The 22,335-nt window shown below is 35.1% G+C and overlaps 1 protein-coding gene, 1 non-coding gene and 2 pseudogenes across 2 annotated transcripts; all 4 read left to right on the forward strand.

Moving 5' to 3' along the window:
• Positions 1-67: 67 nt before the first annotated feature.
• On the forward strand, positions 68-17,819 carry LOC147947644 (FBD-associated F-box protein At1g61320-like; annotated as a pseudogene).
• LOC147947645 (small nucleolar RNA R71) lies at positions 12,024-12,130 on the forward strand. Its single transcript, XR_015595641.1, has one exon. It is a non-coding gene; the product is annotated as a small nucleolar RNA R71 (small nucleolar RNA).
• On the forward strand, positions 13,832-15,286 carry LOC147947646 (putative F-box protein At1g46984 pseudogene; annotated as a pseudogene).
• Positions 17,820-18,077: 258 nt separating the features above from the next.
• LOC109131334 (class V chitinase-like) lies at positions 18,078-18,526 on the forward strand. The gene is made up of 2 exons (XM_019242184.2): positions 18,078-18,391; positions 18,473-18,526. The coding sequence occupies exons 1-2, from the start codon at positions 18,100-18,102 to the stop codon at positions 18,493-18,495; spliced, it is 315 nt and encodes a 104-aa protein (XP_019097729.2). The 5' UTR covers positions 18,078-18,099; the 3' UTR covers positions 18,496-18,526.
• Positions 18,527-22,335: the final 3,809 nt, after the last annotated feature.

Raw genomic sequence — 22,335 nt, forward strand, 5'->3', positions numbered from 1 at the left:
GTTGGAGTTTATAGCATAATTTGTATATCTCTTTGGATGATCGATAGAGAATGTTCATCGTGTATAGATGACAATGGAATTTTCAAAAAAAATTTCCACCTCTGTGTGTCCCCATTTTCTTTTGTTCATAACCATTTTTTTTGTTTATAGTGAGTTTTGATGGTGTTTTTCACATATTATATGTAGGCTCTCACGCATAAATACGTAGGAGGAGGAAAACTCGAAAAGCTTTTTTCCAAGTTTGAGAATTGAAGAAACTTGAAGATAATCTTTAAAGTTCCTACGTCTTGCACTCTTTTCAACATAGCTGAATCAACGAATACCCTAGACTCGAAGGAGTTGTTATCGATGTACGTCTCTTTTTTACTCTATATTATATATATATATATATATATATATATATATATATATATATATATATATTATCTCCCACCTATGAGTTGTGTTTAAATATATTTGTAGATTTACAATTTCAATTTCAATATCAATTGCCTTTCTGGGAGAGTAATCATAAGGATGAAATTCAGAATAACTCGAACAACAAGTATCTTTTTCTCAAGAAATTCAAGATTTTTGGATATAAAGGCTACTCGCATGAGCTTGATATCATAGAGTTCTTTGCCAAGAACGCACCATCTCTAGTGAAGTTGAAGTTGGTGATACCTAAAAATGCAAAGAACAATGCTTGCGTACCAGATTATGCAAGAATAAATTTTATTAATAGCATATTTCCTAGGATCAAGGTTACCTAAGTATGAACTCAGGTTGTTCCCAACTATGCCAAACTATCGTTGCTCGTTTGGTGTGTTTTAAACATCACAGCTCTAAGATATAATTTGTTTTTCTTTTCTTCTGGTATTCTCTCTAATTTGAACTGGCTTTGTTCCTCTATTGTTTATCTTCTATATGAATTCTTGTTGGTCTTTCTTTTATCTAAGATTTAAATACTTGTTGCTTTTGCCAAAATAACGAAATTAGGTTTTTTCGCCAAAAAAATTCAGAAATTTATACATTATAAAAACCTTGTAAAAAATGTAAAACAAAAAAAAAAAGAACTTGGAAAAACCTTGAAGCTTTTTATAAGGTTTTTATAAGATTTTAATTAAGGTTTTGTACTATTTTTATTAGGTTTTTGTAAGGTTTTTATAAGGCATTTGCAAAATTTTAATAAGACTTTTATAAGGTTCTTATAAGATTTTTATAAGGTTTTCCTAAGTTTTTATAGGTTTTAATAAGATTTTTATATGATTTTATAAGCTTTCAATTTATAGAAATTTTATAAATGTCTTGTATATATTTTTAAATCGTTTAAAACCTGATAAAAGCCTTGTAATTTTTTTTTACAGCAAATTTTTTTGCGGGAAAATATGTCAGAAATTATTTTGACGAGAAAATTTTGGTTTTGATTTTGTTGATTAAAATATATATTAAGTAGGGGTAAAATGGTCATTAAAAGTTAAAGGATGCCATAAATGAAAATTTCCAATAAAAGAGGTATTCTCATTTTTATTCCATAAACACAATTTGTCAAAAATAGAAAAATCAGTTGTGTTAAATGATTTTATGAAAGTAAAATTTCTAATTTATTAGTTCAAATTACAAAGTAACAAACTTTTATCTGTCAAAATAATAATTTCTTTTGACACATATTGGAATCAAGTTAGTAATAAAACTAATAATATATGGAAAACATTTTGAATAGTTAACATGGAGACTAATTCAATATAAAATATGAATGTTATTGGTACGAAATAGCTGTTAAGTTTTTCTGTACACATAAATTAATTGATATTTAGATATGAATATATTGTTAACTTTCTTCTAAAAAATAATCAATTCTTTTTTAAAAAATTCAAATTTATAATATGGCTTAATTATTATATTTCTTAAATGAGAAAAGGAAAGAAATTTAGGTTTGACTAAAACAAAAGCAAATGATATATCTATATTGCTAACCCATAATATATATATATATATATATATATCATATCTTGTTACTAGTGAAAATCCATGGCCTCTCCTTCAAAGAGAAGAGAAACGGAAGGATCATGAAACTTACTCAAAAATTCATGAAGATCTGGTGAAGCATATCATGTCTAAGTTTCTTCGAGTGCAATCTCTTTTACGAAATCGAATTCTGTCCAAAAGATTTAAGAATAAAAATATATAATCTATTAATATCGATTTCAGTGGAATATATTCGAAAAGACGTAGTCAGTTAGAGGCTGTTGGCATCATCAAAAAAGTATTCAACCAATACAAAGGATCGGAGATTGAAAGATTCGTTTTGTTTATCAATCATCTGGGTATAGAAGATAAAGTCATCTCGTGGATCAATACATGTCTTGGTAAAAACGTCAAAGAGATAGTCCTAGATTTCCCAAAATTTATTTTTCATCTTTTACTTTCTTTTTTTTTTCATCATAAATATGTAAAAATCGAAAATAATGCAAAGTAAACAAATAAATAAATTAAAAGAAAAATAAGAAAATAAAAAGATACCTTTGGGACTTCCTCCCAAGTGATCTTGTTTTAAGTCACTAATCTTGACTCTTCATGCTCTTTAAGCATGGGCATTGGCAGGGAGAGGTCTGGAATCCTATCCTCTGTAGGAGGTTCATTCAATGGATTTTCCAAGTTTTGTCCAGGTTCCACAGTAAATGTAGTGTTGACCTCTTCAAGATGCTTGACTTTTCTCTGCTTCGTCTTAGTGGAAAAGGTTTGACCATCAATGGTTGGCCTTTTGAAATGCTCTATATGTTCAATTCTGATCTTGCCTTGTTTAACCTCAATCACTGCTCCTTTTGTTGCTAAGAATGGTCTTCCTAGGATCAGTGGATCATCTAGTTCTTTATTGATGTTCATATATTTTACTCTGTTTTCCCTTAATATATTCACATCTTTTGCATCTTTTGCTATCCATTTTGACCATTATTTCATAGTTTTAGGACTGTTCTTGCATTAGAGTTTAGTTGCATTGCATTTGCATCTTTTCATGCATAAACAGGTGATTTTGGAGCTTAAGGAGCATGGAAGCAATGCTGAGGAAAAGTGAAGCAATCATGAGGACAAAGCAAGAGAGCTAAGCCTGAAGAACCAAGGTCTGGAGTCCAACTCGACTGCCCACTCGACCAGACACTCGACCGTGTGCTGAGAGGGACTCGACCGAGTGGAAGGAGCACAAGAGGAACCAACTCGACCAGTCACTCGACCGAGCACCAGGTCGAGTTGGTCGAGCCGCCTGGCTATTTTAGTGTTTTTAGGGCTTCCACTACTTTTTCTATATAAGGGCTTGTATCTGCAGCCACCAAAGGGTCCAGCTTTTTAGAGAGTCAAAAACCTAGTTTTTATCTTTTTGGGATTATTCCTTTTGCACTTTTATTTTCTTAGATCTTGTACTTCTTTTAAAGGAGAAAAAGACTAAATTCTTCAATATTGTTGGTTTCATAACTTTCTTAATATTGAGAATTTGAGTTTGGTTCTTTCTTCAATATTGTAGATCTTTGATTTATCTTTCTAATGATGCAAGTTTCAGTATTTTCTGGTATTATGACTTTGTTGTTCATCATGTGTTCTTGTGAGTAGTTGCTTAGGATCTTGAGGATGGGTTAGGCTGGGTTGTGTTTGAGGTTTGTTTGATTTGGTCAAGTTTGATTGTTGTAGATCTCTTCTGGGCTAGATGTTCTTAATGCTGATCCTATATCTGAGAGGGTAGGATCTGATTTCAAGCCTCTTAGCATCACACCAATGTCTAAGGAGCATAGATAAGGCTAGATCTAGAGACTATCATTAGGGTTGCTAAGAGATTAGAAGTCTTGTTTGATTTTTGGCATATTGCTTAATGCCTGCTTGTGTAGAGTCTTTACTTTGTGAGAACAAGTCTACAGATGCATGAGTTTGATTGTTTCTTGCCATGAGAGTGGATTAAACATGTCTTAGAAATATATGTCTAGAGATTAGCTCAAGTTGTTTGAGATTTGTTGACCAAGTTAGATGACCTCAATCATAGTCCAGCCCATGAATCCCTCCTCAAGACCTTTCTTGTTCATTGAGTTCTTAGCTTAAATCCTGTTGTTTGATCGTTGTTTGATTCGTTTTGGTATTGCTCTGTTTTTCTTGTGTTGCTCTGTTTTGCGTATTTGTCCAGCTCGACCCTGCACTCGATCTACACTCGATCGAGTGCTTGCTCGAGTTCCAACCCAGAACTTGTGTTTATGATTTGTGCTTGTCCTGTTTCATTCTAGTTGCATTTCTGTTGCTTTCATTTAGTATCTTGTTCATTACTTACCTTGCATTAGTTCAATACTTGCATTATCATAGTTCTATTTCTGTTTTAGTTTCATAATTGTCATAATCATTCTGTTCCATTTGCATATAGCTCCTAGTTCTTAGTAGTTTTTACTTTCTGCATTTTACATTTCATCATAGGATTGTTAGTGACAAACAACCTTTACATCTGGCTTAACTTAAACTCATATGTACATCTTGATTGTTCACAAACACTCAGATTGGATTGACACCTCTTATACTACAACTGCATAAGGGGAATTGAAACACCTTGCTTTCATTATTGTTCATCATCATAACATTTCATTCATCCACCAAAAAAAACATGAGTTTCAATTTGGCGTCGTTGCCCATTTGAGTGTTTATTTGTGATAATTAGGGTCATTATTAGTCTAAGATTAAGTTCTATTGCTACCTTGATCACTACTAATCTCGATTCTTCTTCTGCTTGTCTGTGTTGAGTTTCAGGTACCAACTCGACCATCAACTCGAGCTAGCACTCGACCGAGTGCTGATCGAGTACCTGATCGCGTCACAACCCGAATACATTTGTCTTCTCATCTCAGTCAGCCCGACCTTCAACTCGAGCCTGTGCTCGACCGAGTACCTGTTCGAGTCAGTAATGAGGTACCACAACAGTATGTTCAATTACATACCCATGCAACATCAACCAATATACCAGGCTGAATTGTATCCCTCTCCATGGTTCCAGACCTCAGAAGCTCAAGAACCTGACTTAAGAGCTATGATGCAACAAATGTTGCTTGGGCAAGCGACTAAGCAGATTGAGGAAGCAAGGCAGTTTGCTGAGCTGCACCAAACGTTGAATTCTTATTCTACTGGACTGAATAACCAGTTGGAGAGACTGAGCTCTACAATCACGAACATGGAGAGTTGCATGGTTTCTACTTCCTCTCCTACACCAAACCAACTTCAACACCCAAGGGAATGCACTGCTAAGGCCATTCATCTCAATGAGGCAGTTGTCACTGAGGACAGTGAAGTTAAAACTGGGGAGGATTGGTCATTTCTTGAAGCTCAAAGTGAAGATTGTGCAAAACAAGCTGAAGTTGACAAAGAACTCGACCCCCCACTCGTACACACACACGAAAGAGTGACTGATCGAGTTTCCAGTCGAGTTGATGTCCCAGAAGCTGTTAAGCCTGCTAAGTACATTCCTCCTGCTTATAAACCACCTCTACCATTCCCAGGACGTTTCAAAGCACAAAAGCTGAAAGAACTCAGAGAAATTATTGAGAAAAGGGAAAAGTTGGCTTTGCAACAAGAGAAGGAGTTAGCTTTACAACAAGGGGAAGTCATTGAGAGGGAAGAAGTCATGGCTTTGAAGGAAGAGGTTGTGATTGAAAAGAAGGAAGTGAGGACCATTCAACAGGAGGTTGTCATTGAAGAGAAGGAAGAGGAGAGAGGACCAGCTTTGGAACAATATGCCCCATATCCTCTCTACAAAGGCATGTTACTTGACATATCCAAGCAGAAAGCTCAGAATCAAAACAGGAGAGATCAAGAAGAGATTGGGACAGCTATTGTACCAACAAAACTTGAAGATCCAGGTCCATTCAATTTACCTTGCTCCATCAGCTACCTTCACTTCAACAAATGCTTGTGTGATCTTGGAGCATCTGTTAGTGTCATGCCCTACTCTATCGCAGAAAAGCTTGGACACACTGAATTCAAGCCAAGCAATATCTACATAAGTCTAGCTGATGGTTCACACAAAGATGTAGTTGGTAAATTGGAGAGCCTCCTAGTCAAGATAGGCAAGGCAAGAATTCCCACTGATTTCATCATAATAAAGATGGATAAGGAGGTAGAGGATCCAATCTTGCTTGGGAGACCATTCCTTGCCACAGCAGGAGCAATCATTGATGTTAAGGAGGGGCTAATAAGGTTGAACATATCTGAATGTTAGACCATGAACTTTGATATTACAAATCCATCTAACCTGCCAACCATTGGAGGTCAACCATTTAAGATTGAAGATAAGGCTGATTTTGGGGTTTTGAGAGAAGAAGAGACTTCAACAGCTAAGGTCACATCTCATGAGGAATCAGTTCAACATCTTAAGGGTTCAGTTCAAGAGCTGACTGATCTGGTGAAGGATCTTCAAGTTCAGCTCAACAAGAGGTCTTTGAAGAAGGCAAGACCAAGACTCAAGTTTAAGAAGAAGCAAAGCTCAAATGTTAAGGAGGTAGTGATCAAGAAACAGCACCAAGGTTATCAAATAGAACCAGGGGGATTTCATCACCTCCTTGGAATCCAAACCAAGCCTGAACAGGCATCAAAAGTCAAGCTTAGTGACTCTAAACAAGCTCACTAGGGAGGAAGTCCCTAAGGTATCCATGTACATATTGTTTAAGGTTTTTGGTATTTTGATTTTTGTTTTGGTATTTTCATGATCAATGAAGCAAGGGAGGCCAGATAGAAGAGGAAAAGAAGACTCGACAGCCAGCTCGACCCCCCCACTCGACCAGACACTCGACCGAGTACCAGTCGATGGCCATATTCGAGTTGCCCCAGTCTCCTCCTCCAAATCATCAAGACCCCAACTACACTTTTGACAACATGCAAGAGGATGTGGACAGTTTCTTCTCCAATCCTTAAGGTACCACAATCACCTTCCCTTGTAAATACCATAGCATTTGATATTGTGTTTTGTTTTTGGTCTTGAATCCTCTTACAAATTTCTTTCACACAGAGGACTATGTGATTTAAGATTGGGGGAGGGTTTGAGATAGCATTTGATATTGTGTTTTGTGTTCTTATTTCAAATTTTTAGCATCATCATGTTAGTATTTGCATAGCATCTAAGGCATAGAAAAACCCTAAAAATTTGAAATTTTTTGCAAAAATCTTTATAAAAAAAAGAGAGTGTTCATGTAGTTTGCATTATATATTAGGATCTTGTTTAGCATGTTTCATGTAGGATTGTATAATATTTGCATTAAGGATCTATGATAAGTTTTGCCTTGTTAGCTTGTTTTATTCACTAGACTAGGATCAATGCCCAAGTTAATAGTACTTTGATGCTAGTTGAGTGGTTAGAAGCATAAGATTGAACCAAGCTTGAATTCCTGCATTGCATTTGGTCTAAATTGAAGCATGTTGTGATTTGATGCTATTTCCTACTTATAAGAACTTAATATTGACTGTTAAATATCAATGTGTGCATTGCTTTAAACTCATGGATACCATATACATATTTGGATCATCTTTCTCCTTTTTACCACTCTTGCTGATCCAAGTAGCTGATTGAATCATTAAAATCAGTTTCCAATACCCTTAACCAACCCTTCTTTCAAGCCATGTTTATTCTTGAGTGTGTAAGGCCTATTTTGGGATTGAGCTTGGTAGAAAGTGTTAGGTTTGAACTGACAAGAATAATGCTTTGTGTAGTTCTAGTTTGCATTTTCCAAACTAGATAGGACTAGGTGATTTCATTGTTGGGTTTGGGGATTTGGTTATTTGAAAAAGAAAGAAAAGAAAAGAGGAAAAGAGAAAGAAAAGGTTAGAGTGTTTAGGAGGGGAATGTGTTTAAGTAAAATCAAAGTCTAGTGAAAGAATGGGAAGTATGATATTGTTTAAAGATGGTTTCAGTCAAAGAAAAGAAAGAAAGAAAAAGAAGAGTATAGCAAAATGCTTTTATGGCTTACGAATAAGAAGAAAAGAAAACCATAGCAAATAAGTAAGAATCTCCCATTCCACTAGAAAGATCAAATAAGAAACCTCTCCTAAGACTTTAAAATCAAAAGAGAAAAGGGTGAAAGAGAAGAGAAGAAGTTAAAGGGTAGCACTAGGATCAATTGGGTTTAGATTGATAGGATAAACACTTTGGGTGCCTTTGGGTAGACAAGGTTTTGTTCTTGTATGTGTCTAAGTGTTCTTACCTTTAGCATTCTTCTAAAGCTCAATCCATTTTTATGAGAGAACCTTGATATTGATAAGCCCCACTCTAAAGAGAGACCATCATTGTCTCTAAACCTTTTACTACGAAGCCAAATGAGTTTAAGCATTGAATAGAATTGATTCATGTTCTTGATTAATGAATGTTAAAGGAAATGGTTGATTTGAATGCATGTGGACATCTAAGGCTCAAATCAGTAAAGGTTGTGATATGCTTGTCTAAAATCTTTAAGTACAGCTCATTCAACTTGCATCATAGTACTAGTAACTTGGACATTGATTCTAGATGGTCTATTTGCAAGCTTTAGGAGCTGAGATCCCACTTTCAACCCTCACCTACCTACTTATGTCTTGATTATTTGCTTGAGGGCAAGCAAAGACTAAGTTTGGGGGTGTTGATGTTCATATATTTTACCCTGTTTTCCCTTAATATATTCACATCTTTTGCTATCCATTTTGACCATTATTGCATAGCTTTAGGACTGTTCTTGCATTAGAGTTTAGTTGCATTGCATTTGCATCTTTTCATGCATAAACAGGTGATTTTGGAGCTTAAGGAGCATGGAAGCAATGCTGAGGAGAAGTGAAGCAATTATGAGGAGAAAGCAAGAGAGCTAAGGCTGAAGAACCAAGGTCCGGAGTCCAACTCGACTGTCCACTCAACCAGACACTCGACCGTGTGCTGAGAGGGACTCGACCGAGTGGGAGGAGCGCAAGAGGAGCCAACTCGACCGGTCACTCGACCGAGCACCAGGTCGAGTTGGTCGAGCCGCCTGGCTATTTTGTCTTTTAGCGTTTTTAGGGCTTCCACTACTTTTTCTATATAAGGGCTTGTACCTGCAGCCACCAAAGGGTCCAACTTTTTAGAGAGTCAAAAACCTAGTTTTTACCTTTTTGGGATTATTCCTTTTGCACTTTTATTTTCTTAGATCTTGTACTTCTTTTAAAGGAGAAAAAGACTAAATTCTTCAATATTGTTGGTTTCATAACGTTCTTAATATTGAGAATTTGAGTTTGGTTCTTTCTTCAATATTGTAGATCTTTGATTTATCTTTCTAATGATGCAAGCTTCAGTATTTTCTGGGTTTAGGACTTTGTTGTTCATCATGTGTTCTTGTGAGTAGTTGCTTAGGATCTTGAGGATGGGTTAGGCTGGGTTGTGTTTCAGGTTTGTTTGATTTGGTCAAGCTTGATTGTTGTAGATCTCTTCTGGGCTAGATGTTCTTAATGCTGATCCTATATCTAAGAGGGTAGGATCTGATTTCAAGCCTCTTAGCATCACACCAATGTCTAAGGAGTATAGATAAGGCTAGATCTAGAGACTATCATTAGGCTTGCTAAGAGATTAGAAGTCTTGTTTAATTTTTGACATATTGCTTAATGCCTGCTTGTGTAGATTCTTTACTTTGTGAGAACAAGTCTAGAGATGCATGAGTTTGATTGTTTCTTGCCATGAGAGTGGATTAAACATGTCTTAGAAATATATGTCTAGAGATTAGCTCAAGTTGTTTGAGATTTGTTGACCAAGTTAGATGACCTCAATCATAGTCCAGCCCATGAATCCCTCCTCAAGGCCTTCCTTGTTTATTGATTTCTTAGCTTAAATCATGTTGTTTGATCGTTGTTTGATTCGTTTTGGTATTGCTCTGTGTTTTTCTTGTGTTGCTCTGTTTTGCGTATTTGTCCAGCTCGACCCTGTACTTGATCTACATTCGATCGAGTGCTTGCTCGAGTTCCAATACAGAACTTGTGTTTATGATTTGTGTTTGTCTTGTTTCATTCTAGTTGCATTTCTGTTGCTTTCATTTAGTATCATGTTCATTACTTACCTTGCATTAGTTCAATACTTGCATTATCATAGTTCTATTTCTGTTTTAGTTTCATAATTGTCATAATCATTTTGTTCCATTTGCATTTAGCTCCTAGTTCTTAGTAGTTTTTACTTTCTGCATTTTACATTTCATCATAGGATTGTTAGTGACAAACAACCTTTACATCTGGCTTAACTTAGACTCATATGCACATCTTGATTGTTCACAAACACTCAGATTGGATTGACACCTCTTATACTACAACTACATAAGGGGAATTGAAACACCTTGCTTTCATCATTGTTCATCATCATATCATCCATTTCACACACCACAAAAATATGAGTTTCATTTATCCATATCAAGGATCATGAAATCAGTAGGGACTTCCACCTTTCCAATCCTGAGAGGCAAATTTTCCAGGATCCTAATCAGATGTCTGATTGTTCTATCAGCCAGAACCAAATACAAACTACTTGGTTTAAAACTGCTGAACCCCATCTTGTTAGCAACTGATAGTGGCATGATGCTGACTGAAGCTCCCAGATCGCATAAGCAATTTTTGAAAATCCGAAGTCCTATCGAACATGGCAAGTTAAAAGAGCCAGGATCCTCCAATTTCTCCTCGATTCGCAGTTCAGGATCAAAACACACCCCGCTCCTCAGAATTTCATTACCAATCTCCCTAACAGCTTCCTTAACCTCAATCTCCAGCTGAGCTGTCTCCTTGATGATTTCCTCTCGTAGTTTGTGTGGTGGCAAGAGCTTAGGAGGTGGAGCCTTTCGTTTGGCCATACGTTCTGCAAGCGCTTCTAATTTGATGTCAAGAGCAGCATTGAACCTTTCCTCTAGTTTTCCTTCTGCTGCTTCAAGCAGTTGAGGTTGGTCTACCATCTGAACGTCTACACGATGTATCATCCGATTATCACCATCGGGTGTGACATTGGGTTCAGCCTCGGATAGTTTTCAGATTGTGAATCTCGAACCGGTGCTCGATCATCAACTCGATCACTCTCATTGGGTAGAAGCTTGGGTTCGTACTCGAATATGTAGTATTTGGCCTCATTTATCTCATAGTGATCCATAGCCACCCCATCATGAACATCACTGTCCTTAGTGAGGTAGTCCTCGTAATCATCATCAAGGAAAATGGCTTGAGTAGTGGCATAATCCTTTGGGTTCTGAACAGCTTTACCTGGAAGCTGGTTGATCTTTGGAGGTGGTTGGTTGTTGTGGTGGCCGTCGAGGTATCTCAGCTTAGTGTTGAGAGAGTCATACTTAGCAGTTAAGTCGTTGTATCCAGAATCGATCTTGTTGCTCATCTCTGCAAAACGTTTGGCATTTTCCATTGCAGCTGATGCTTGACTCTATATAATTTGTTGAATCAGTCCGCGTAGATCAGCTTCTTGGGATTGGTTCTGCGGGCCTTGCTGTGGTTGGAATCCAGGTGGTGCAATTTGTTGGTAGTTGCAAGAGTACTGCTGCTTAGGAGCGTATCCTTGATTGTATTGAACAAAAGGCTTTTGCTGGCCTTGGTTCCCTTGGAATCCGGTTGGGTAGACTTGGTCTTGAGGATTAGCAACGTTGGGGTTATGGTAGGACAGGTTCGGGTTTGGTTTGTAGTTGTTGTTTCCCTTGTTGTAGCCTCCTTGGTTGGTGATGTAGTTCACATCCTCAAGCTGAGCATTCTCCACATCTTGTAGCAGAAACTGCTCTTCCTCGGAGATGGCATGGACATGCTGCTTCTGGCTTAGGAGCTTATCCAACTTGTCATTTAGGGCTTTCATGTCCCTCTTGTACTTGGCATCGTCCTCTCCAGTGGATCGCACACTGCGATCGTACTCCTCATTGTAATGCCCATCAGATTGAGCCAAGTTCTCCACTAGATCCCAAGCTTCGTCGACATCCTTGTTGAGGAAGTTTCCATTGCTTGCGGTGTCCAGCAACATCTGTATTTTTGGCACCACTCCTCGGTATAGTGTACATAGCAATGAAGCATTGCTGAAACCATGATGAGGGCATCTGGTAGTGTATCCCTTGAAACGTTCCCAAGCTTCGCTGAACGTCTCATTGCTCTTCTGAACAAAGCTGGAGATATCATTTCGCAGCCTTGCAGTTTTGGAGTTTGAGAAGAATTTGGCTAGAAAGGCCTTCTTGCATGCTTCCGGGGTGGTGATGGATTCCTTGGGGAGTGATTTCTCCCAGATGTGTGCTTTGTCTCCCAAAGAGAATTAGGATAAGCCTGAGCTTGAATCCATCTTCACTAACTCCATTTATCTTGGTTAGGATACAGAGCCTATCAAACTCATCTAGATGATCCAACGGGTCCTCCATTGGCACTCCATGAAACTTGTTGCTTTGTATCATCTAGATGAGACTACTCTTGATCTCAAAATTATTGTTCTGGACAGCAGGTGGCACAATGCCATTTCTTTTAGTGTGAGTAGATGGAGCATCTCCTGCTCCTATGTTGGTCCTCGTTGGCGGAGCTGGTGGACCGTTCATCATTTCTTCCTCTATTGTTGTTGGTTGTGGTTGCTGGACTTGTTGTTGACCTAGTAGCCTAGGTCTGTCGATGAAAGGACTCAAGTGTTGGCTACCTTTGGATCGTGTTTGCATGCGTAAATAGTTGACCGAGTGAGTACACGAGGGTCAACTCGATCCAGGTGATCGAGTGACAGGTCGGGTGGGTACTCGAGTTGTACCTGAAATGCATGAAAAACAAATACGAAAGTAAACAAGTCAGTAACTAACCAAAGTGGAAAATAGAACTTGATCTAGCAAGTGCTGAAATTCTAAATGTAGCAAATTAGAATCAACCAAATGGCAATGGCGCCAAATTGATAACAGTACCCAAGTTATCAATCCAAATGGTTGTTATGCTAGCAGATAAGATATGATCAGAACTATGCAAGTCAAGCAAAGCAATAGTTGGGTTTGATCTAACAATCCTAAAATAAACAAAGAAAATGAATATAAACAAGAACCCTACGACCTAAGCACTCGATGCAAGCATTCGAGTACAGGATCGGGTGGGGTGATCAAGTAAACAAGATAAACAAGAACAACTCGAAGGGCTAGTCGAAGCAGGTGATCGTGTGCCTGTTCGGGTAAGTGATCGAGTTATGAATAAAAGTGCAAACAATCTAAATACGAAAGCTCCTAAGGATGGGGTACTCAACTCCTAAGTTTTCCTGACCAATATGGATATCCTTCATGCCTCAAGAAAATATTCCCTAGACAATGAATCTCTAAAATCTTGTTAAAACACTCTCGTGATAGAAACAATCAACCTTAATAACTCCCCTACCCAACTCTCGTTGGAGAAACATGACCAAGCAAGCAAGTGCATGGTCGAGCTGACCAAGCCGCCTCTCTATTTTGTCCTGTAGCCATTTTAGGGCTTCCCTACTTTTCTATATATACCCTTTGTACTTTATGGCCGTTGAAAAGCCACTTTTACAGAGGAAAAATATCATAAAACTTAGTTTTTACCCTTTTTGGGATTTTAGCTTTAAAGTTTACATCATCAGCCACTTTTAAGCTTTTCTTTAGATTTTCATACTTTGTTGCTTCTGTAACTTTTTGGGTATTGAGAATCTAAGTTTATTTCTCCGAGAAAAGTTATAGATCTTCATCTTATCTTTCTAATAATGCAAGTTTCATTGATTTCTGGGTTTATGATTTTGTTCATCATGTGTTGTTCATCTGAGTAGTGTGTTAGGATCTTAGGGATGGATTAGGCTGGATGAGAGTTATGGTAGTTTAGACTGATCAAGCTTGATTGTTTAAATATCTCTTCTAGATTAGGCATGCTCTATGTTGTTCTTATATCAGAGAGGGTAAGAACAAATCCTAGGTTGCTTAGCATCATACCAATGTTTAAGTTTCTGGATAATACTAATGCTAGAGATTACTGTACCTATCCCAAGAGATTGGTTGTAAAGGAAGGTTTTTGACTTGTGATGATCTGGATCTTTATGCCTGCTTTTATATGCAATAACTAGTGAGAACTAGATCTAGTAGTATTTAAGCTTGATTGTTATTGTCATGAGAATGGATTAACAAGTATTAGAGGATCATTGTCTAGAGATAGCTCACTGTTGATTGAGGTTTGTTGATCAGTTTAGATTAGTATAGCTCAAGTCCAGCCCATGAATCCATCCCTGGGACCTTCTGTCTGTATTGATTTCTCTATTTGATTACTGTTATCCGCTTTCTGTTGGATTTACTTTCAACCTGCTCTGTTTGATTGTTAAGTTTGGTTGCTGTTCTTCGTAGGTTCCCACTTGACCTTGTACTCGATCGAGCATACGATCGAGTGCCTGCTCGAGTCCCCAAGTTCTTACTTTATGTCTTTCATCTTTCTAGTTTCATTCTTGTTTCATTGCATATCTTAGTTTCATTTATTATCTTGCATTTAGTCTGTTATCTTAGTAGTTTACATTCTGCATTTACATTTCTGCCATCAACTGTTACATCAAAACCATTTTCATATTTGGCTTAACATAGATAAGTGTTCACATCTTGACTACTTGCATCATACTCATTATGGATTGACATCTCTTATACTGCAACTGCATAAGAGTAATTGAAACTTCTTGCATTCCACCTGATCATATATCTTTGGGTCTTAGCTTGTGTCTGTTGTCTGATTGCATCATTCATACATTCACAAGTATTTCAAAACCCACAATAAGATTTGTTTCAATCCTATCGAGAAAGAATTCAAGGTTTTCTGCATAACATCCTCCAAAGAGCATCAAGTTCTAACACTAGGGACTGGAGGAGAACTCTCCTGGAGAAAGATTGAATGTTTGTTTCCGCGTTATCCTGGGAAAATGAGCAATGCGATATGCACCATTGGTGTTTTATATTACAAAAACTCTAATTCTATGATAGTATGTTTTGATGTTAGGTCTGAGAAATTTTAGTTTTATAGAAATAGAAACATATGTCAACCTTTTGTGTCTAATAAACAATAAGGGAAAATTAGGTGTCCTAGTGCTTTTTCCTACATTGGTCTTGCTCAGCTATGGCTTCTAGATGACACCAAAAAAGTGAAATGGTCAAAGCAAAACTTTGTTTTGCCAAATACAACCTCTAAGGCTATAAGGTTAACTGATACAGGTGAAATTTTGTGTGCGTCAATTCTTTCTACCTGTCCATTCTATGTTTCCTACTACAATCTGGAGAAAGAAAGTGTTAGGAGAGTTGAAAACGAAGGAATTGAAGACAAGGTATTGATGAGTCAAAATGGACATTAGGACATCTCCAGTGATAAATGCTAATTACCAGAGTTGCCCACATAAATTAATATAATAATGAGAGAGAGGAGAAAAAGAAGACAATGTTTCTTCAGTTGGTTATGCAAGCAATGTTTCTCAACAGATATAAACAGCTGTTAACTTTTTAGTATTATTATTAATAAAAAATAATAACTATATATATATATATATGATTAAAATAATAATTTTTTTTTTAAAGAAACCTTTACTGCGTTGTTGTGTTGTTGATGGTATTGTGTTGTTGATGGTATTGTGTTGTTGATGGTCTTACCCTTCTGAATTCTTCATCTTTCCAAACAATATTTAGAATGTGATGTTTCTGAAATAACATTGAGCTAGATGATCAAATTTATAAACAAACCTTTTTTATGAAAGGCAAATTTATAATATGGCATAATTATTATATTTCTTAATTGACAAAAGGAAAGAAATCTCAATTTGACAAAAACAAAAGCAAATTACATATCAAGGTTACCGAAGTATGAACTCAGGTTGTTCCCAACTATGCCAAACTATCGTTGCTCGTTTGGTGTGTTTTAAACATCACAGCTCTCAGATACAATTTGTTTTTCTTTTCTTCTGGTATTCTCTCTAATTTGAACTGGCTTTGTTCCTCTATTGTTTATCTTCTATATGAATTCTTGTTGGTCTTTCTTTTATCTAAGATTTGAATACTTGTTGCTTTTGCCAAAATAATGGAATTAGGTTTTTTCGCCAAAAAATTCAGAAATTTATACATTATAAAAACCTTGTAAAAAAAATGTAAAAAAAAAAAAGAACTTGAAAAAACCTTTAAGCTTTTTATAAGGTTTTTATAAGATTTTAATAAGGTTTTGTACTATTTTTATTAGGTTTTTGTAAGGTTTTTATAAGGCATTTGCAAAATTTTAATAAGACTTTTATAAGGTTCTTATAAGATTTTTATAAGGTTTTTATAAGGTTTTCCTAAGTTTTTTTATAGGTTTTAATAAGATTTTTATATGATTTTATAAGCTTTCTATTTATAGAAATTTTATAAATGTCTTGTAAATATTTTTAAATCGTTTAAAACCTGATAAAAGCCTTGTAATTTTTTTTTGACAGCAAATTTTTTTGCGGGAAAATATGTCAGAAATTATTTTGACGGGAAAATTTTGGTTTTGATTTTGTTGATTAAAATATACATAAGTAGGGGTAAAATGATCATTAAAAGTTAAAGGAGGCCATAAATGAAAATTGCCTATAAAAGAGGTATTCTCATTTTTATTCCATAAAGACAATTTGTCAAAAATAGAAAAATCAGTTGTGTTAAATGATTTTATGAAAGTAAAATTTCTAATTTATTAGTTCAAATTACAAAGTAACAAACTTTTATCTGTCAAAATAATAATTTCTTTTGACACATATTGGAATCAAGTTAGTAATAAAACTAATAATATATGGAAAACATTTTGAATAGTTAACATGGAGACTAATTCAATATAAAATATGAATGTTATTGGTACGAAATAGCTGTTAAGTTTTTCTGTACACATAAATTAATTGATATTTAGATATGAATATATTGTTAACTTTCTTCTAAAAAATAATCAATTCTTTTTTAAAAAATTCAAATTTATAATATGGCTTAATTATTATATTTCTTAAATGAGAAAAGAAAAGAAATTTAGGTTTGACTAAAACAAAAGCAAATGATATATCTATATTGCTAACCCATAATATATATATATATATATATATATATCATATCTTGTTACTAGTAAAAATCCATGGCTTCTCCTTCAAAGAGAAGAGAAATGGAAGGATCATGAAACTTACTCAAAAATTCATGAAGATCTGGTGGAGCATATCATATCATTCAACCAATACAAAGGATCGGAGATTGACAGATTCGTTTTGTTTATCAATCATCTTGGTATATAAGATAAAGTCATCTCGTGGATCAATAAATGTCTTGGTAAAAACGTCAAAGAGATAGTCCTAGATTTCCCAAAATCCAAAAAAGTTATGGAGAGCCCCATCAATATCTCGAACTTGGAGACTCTACAAGATTTGAAGTTGCGATCATGTAATTTTGAAATACTAGACAATACTCTGAAAGGTTTAAAGCTCTTGAGGATGCTCTCACTTATGCGGAGTGAGGTGAAGAAAAACACAATAGTTGCAATTTCATGCAACTACATCCACCTCGAGTCGCTAGAACTAATAGAATGTTGGATGGATGCTATGTTGAGCATAATGGCTCAAAATCACAATAAATTCAAGTCGCTTGTTTCGTCTTCTATGTGAGGGCTTTAGGACATCTATTTGGAGGCACCCACTTTTGAAAACTACAATTACAACTGATATGTCAGTCCATTTAACTTTGTGGGAACATATGCACATAAAGACACAAACCTCCATTACAATCGGAATTTCGCCACGTTATTATGATCCAATTGACTTGGTAGTTAATAACATAAGTTCCTTTACAAGTGTTTCTGTCGTCGCAACAACCACAATCTTTCTTGAGGTAAATTCTTTCTCAATCTAGTAAGTAGATTTTTCTTTCTTTCAAGTTTATATATTTGAAAATTCATAATTAATTAGTTTTAAAATTACTTTTGAATTTTCGTTTAAAAAAGAAAATTTAAATATATTATTAGAGTATTAGTTACATGAATTATTTAGTGTGACCTCCTTAGACTATCTCCATCAGAAAAGTTTTGTAAGAGATCTAAAAAATATAAAATTATAAAAATAATAAAAAAGAGAGAGAAAGAAAATTGTGTCTTCGCAGACACATCTGAGACACTTATCAAACCGATAACGATATGGATAACGGCTATCATGCGGCCGCCTCCGGAGTAGCCATACATGAGGACGTATCTGAGGAGGGTTCTATAAACTATGATAAGATACAGAAGTTCATAACTGATGAGAAAGCAGCACATAAGTATGACCCCGCGGTTGTCGGGCATCATTGTTTCGCCAACAAGATTTGGATTGCGTACGACGATACTCAGAGTGTGACGGCCAAAGTGACATACGCTAAGCAGAACTGTCTGCTTGGTTACTTTGCCTGGAACGTTGGAGCTGACGTTAACACTCTTCTATCCACCGCAGGTTCGTCTCTTTTTTTCGTAAAATATTCTCTTAAACTAAACAGCACTGAGTCTCTTATATATGTACTTTGAAAATTTACAGCATGGAAAGCATGGTCTGGTTAATTGACAACCATATCGGATCGGAGGAGTTCCCACAACGATAAGTGAATGAAGATATAAATAAATAAAAGACGACTGAAGAATAAAACATGTTTGCTTTATGTTATTGTAAGATAAAATAAAATAAAACTCGTCTGTATGCTTGTATCTTGTTTTCTGTATCTAAAAATAAAAAAATGCTTGCTTGTTTATCTAATCACTGTCAACCCATATAAAAAATAAAAAAATAGGTTTGATTTCTAAAAAAAATGCATTACAAAACACCGACAGACTTACTTCATACCATTCATGTACGTTTCAATTAGAGATCTATCTAACGAAATAAACCAAAAACGATACACGCATGTTTCCAATTTGTATTATAACTCGAAAATGCATGCATGCATGTTTCCAAGTTGTATTATAAAGAATCTCATAATCGATAGAACCAAACTTGTTAGTCTAAAATATCCCACATAGAAAAGATACAAAAGGATATAAATAATATATCAATGGTTATGGCCTTTACATTTATTGCCAATTGATTTTGAGTTGGAAACCACAATAGAACATGAATTTAATAAAATTTACAGCAAACACTAGATTAATTATATAAAAATAGGGTCACAAGAAAAAGAACAATTAAGTGATTAATTAACCTTTATTTAATCCAACATAAGCCAATTAATAAATCATCATCCAAAGATGTCAGGAAGCATTAAACCAGCCTAACAAAAACGATACATCAATCAAACGAGTGACTAGAACATCTTCCTCTCCATGGCCTTGATTCCACTGTCACACTTTCGCTTTACCTCTACCAAAATAAAATGGGATGCATGAGTATTACCATAAATATTCAGTGATGTGATCCTCCCTTATCTACTGGGCTATAAAAACAAGCAAAAAGACAAACACAAACAATGCACAAAAACAAGCAAACCAGACAGCAGCTCTGAACATAAGTGTCGACGCACAACCCTTGTCGTCATGGTCAACGCTGAACCCTTGAGTCGATCGATGCTCCCTCACATTTCCACCAAAACCCTTGTTGCGCCAATCGATGCAAACGCTCGAGACATCATCGACCAGATCTCTCTCGACTTGGCTCCAACCGTTGCCATAACGTTCGCGATGCCTAGACCGCCCTCAACATGCCACAACAACCACCACAATCACTCACAAACTGGCACACAAGCAATAAATCACACAAAACACACATCTAATCACTTAGATAAGCCATGATCTTACACTCAATTCGTAAACAAGAAGATTCTGAACAAAAATGACAAGAATCACTCCACAACAAGCTCCCCACCACGTCCTTATCAACAGATCTCCACTCCAAAAACATATCTACCTCAAAACAGCTTAGAACTCCTCACGAACGCTCACAGGAACTTTTTAAAGAGAAAACTCTTCTTCTCAAGTGTTTAGAACGACAAAACTGCTAACCATAGTCTAGCGTGTGGAGGTTCCTTTTTATAAGCGTGTCCTAGGTTTTCTTCATCAAACCGCATCGAACCAGAGACATTGGAAACAACCCAAGTGCAAATGGTGTCGATCGATGCCCTGACATTAACCTTGATCGATGCTCGAACCGGAAATCTGGTTCGTGGGTGTTATAAAACTATACGCTAAATGTAAAATAGAGAACTCAGAATTAAAAAAAAAAAAAAAACTCTAAATGTTAATTTAACATATTGTAATTGTATAAAAAAGGTAAAAAATAAAATGGCAGAAAATAGTATTTTTAAAAAGCAATATCTCAAAAAGTCATTTCTAACAAATTCTAAAAAATATAATAAATCGATTAAATATAACTTAGTTTTATGAATAAACAAAAATTATAAATGTAATTAATAAATATAAAAATATCTAGATTCCAATTTCATCATAATGCATGTGAACTAAATTGTTCCACAAGTAGACTTGATAAAAATATAGACTATAACTAAGTCTTTCAATTTTAATTTCTTGATTAATAACAGACGTTATTATTTTTCAACTGTACTAATAATAATAAACTTATTTATTGCTGATGACAAGATAATAATAATTAAGATATATAGACTATAATCAAGTCTTTTGAATTATTATTTTCATGTACAAGATATATGTCATGCGGTCACCCACATATGGAGCATAATATAAACTTAAATTACAATTAGCATAATCACACACGTTTTACTGTATTTGATACAGTCAATGTTAAATACTACTAGTATAATTTTATAGTTTTCTAATATAATACAATCATATATATTACCGAGAAAAAGAAGATGAATCGCTCAGTTGTCAATTTACACAATTAAGATTACAGAAACACTATACAGTGTCTTTTATCTTTTTTTTTTGTTTGAGAGATATATATCAGTTGTCAATTCGCACATTTGTAAGCATTCACAATAATAATAATGACACTAAATCTCAAAATTAATTATAAATTGAAAATTATCTCAAAATTAATTATAATTTAAAAATTAAAATTTCATACAAAATGTAGTGATGCTTAAGTAATTAAAGGTTTTTCTAAAAAAGATTGAATTTATCAAAATTCATCATAATTATTTTTGACATCTTCTATATATAGTGTTGACCCTTTAAGCTTTTAGATTTTAGATATTATATAAAATATAACATCTGGTCAGTAGAATTAGTAACTTATATAACATACAACATTTATTTTTTTCTATCAATTAATTAGTCATTAAATATATGTTATTTAATGTAATCGTAAGATTAGTAATATTTGTAATGATGGCTACTAATACATTGTATGGAAAAGAAAGAAAAAAAAAAGACTTGTTGGATCTAAAATACTGGTACATATATTATTGAAAAATCAAAGAAAAAGAAAAAGACTTCTAAGTTTCCACTCATTAACGATCGGAAAGAAGAGAACAGTTTTTGCAGCTGTGCAATGATAATAATTAAGATATATAGACTATAATCAAGTCTTCTATTATTGTTATTTTTATGTACAGATGTATGATGTCATGCCGCCACCCACATATATTAGAGCCTATTATAAACTTAATTCACAATAAGCATATTCGCACACTTTTTATTGTAATTGACACATTATTAAATGATAAAATACTACTAGTATAATTTTTGGAGAATTATACTACCTAAATAGTGCGAATATAATCACGCTAAATCTCAAAATAAATTTAACGCATTCGATATAGTCATAATACAAATATGAGCATTCTTAGGAATCATGTCTTTGGCTAACATATATGCAGGCTTGTTACAAGCAAATTGGCATTCTCTGAACTTTCCTTGCCATGAAGGAACCACTCTTATCCAATTAAAACACTCCAAAGTTAATCTTGTCACAAGTAACAAACTCCGATTAACCGGAGAAGATAAGAACAAGAAACTAAGATCGGAGAAGAAACAAACTCTTCGTTAACAAACTCTCAAAAAGATTACACAAAGCTTAATCTGTTTATGATACAAAAGTTTGTTTATATAGTTAACCTAATTAACTAGAGTAAACCGGTCTTGGTTAACCATGTTAATTGATTCAGAAATAACCGAGCACTGTAACCGGTTCATCACATCTAATACGCTCGACTCAAGTCTTTAGCTTCGAAGTGTCTGGTTAGGAAGATAAAGACTTGACAATGACATCCTGTGAAGTAGAATATAGAATGGTCCTGGATGAAACAGTTTAGTAAGGATGTCAGCATGTTGATTCCCAGTAGGAACATGTAAAGCTTTCAGATTGTCAGGCTTAATCTGATCTCGTACGGTGTTATAGTCAATCTCGATGTGCTTGGTCCTCTCATGGAAAACAGGATTCATGGCAATATGAAGTGCTGACTTGTTATCACAGAAAAGTTTCGCTGGACA

The sequence above is a fragment of the Camelina sativa genome, chromosome 3, assembly GCF_030686135.1.
Source record: "Camelina sativa cultivar CO46 ecotype springtype chromosome 3, ASM3068613v1".
Lineage (NCBI taxonomy): Eukaryota > Viridiplantae > Streptophyta > Magnoliopsida > Brassicales > Brassicaceae > Camelina > Camelina sativa.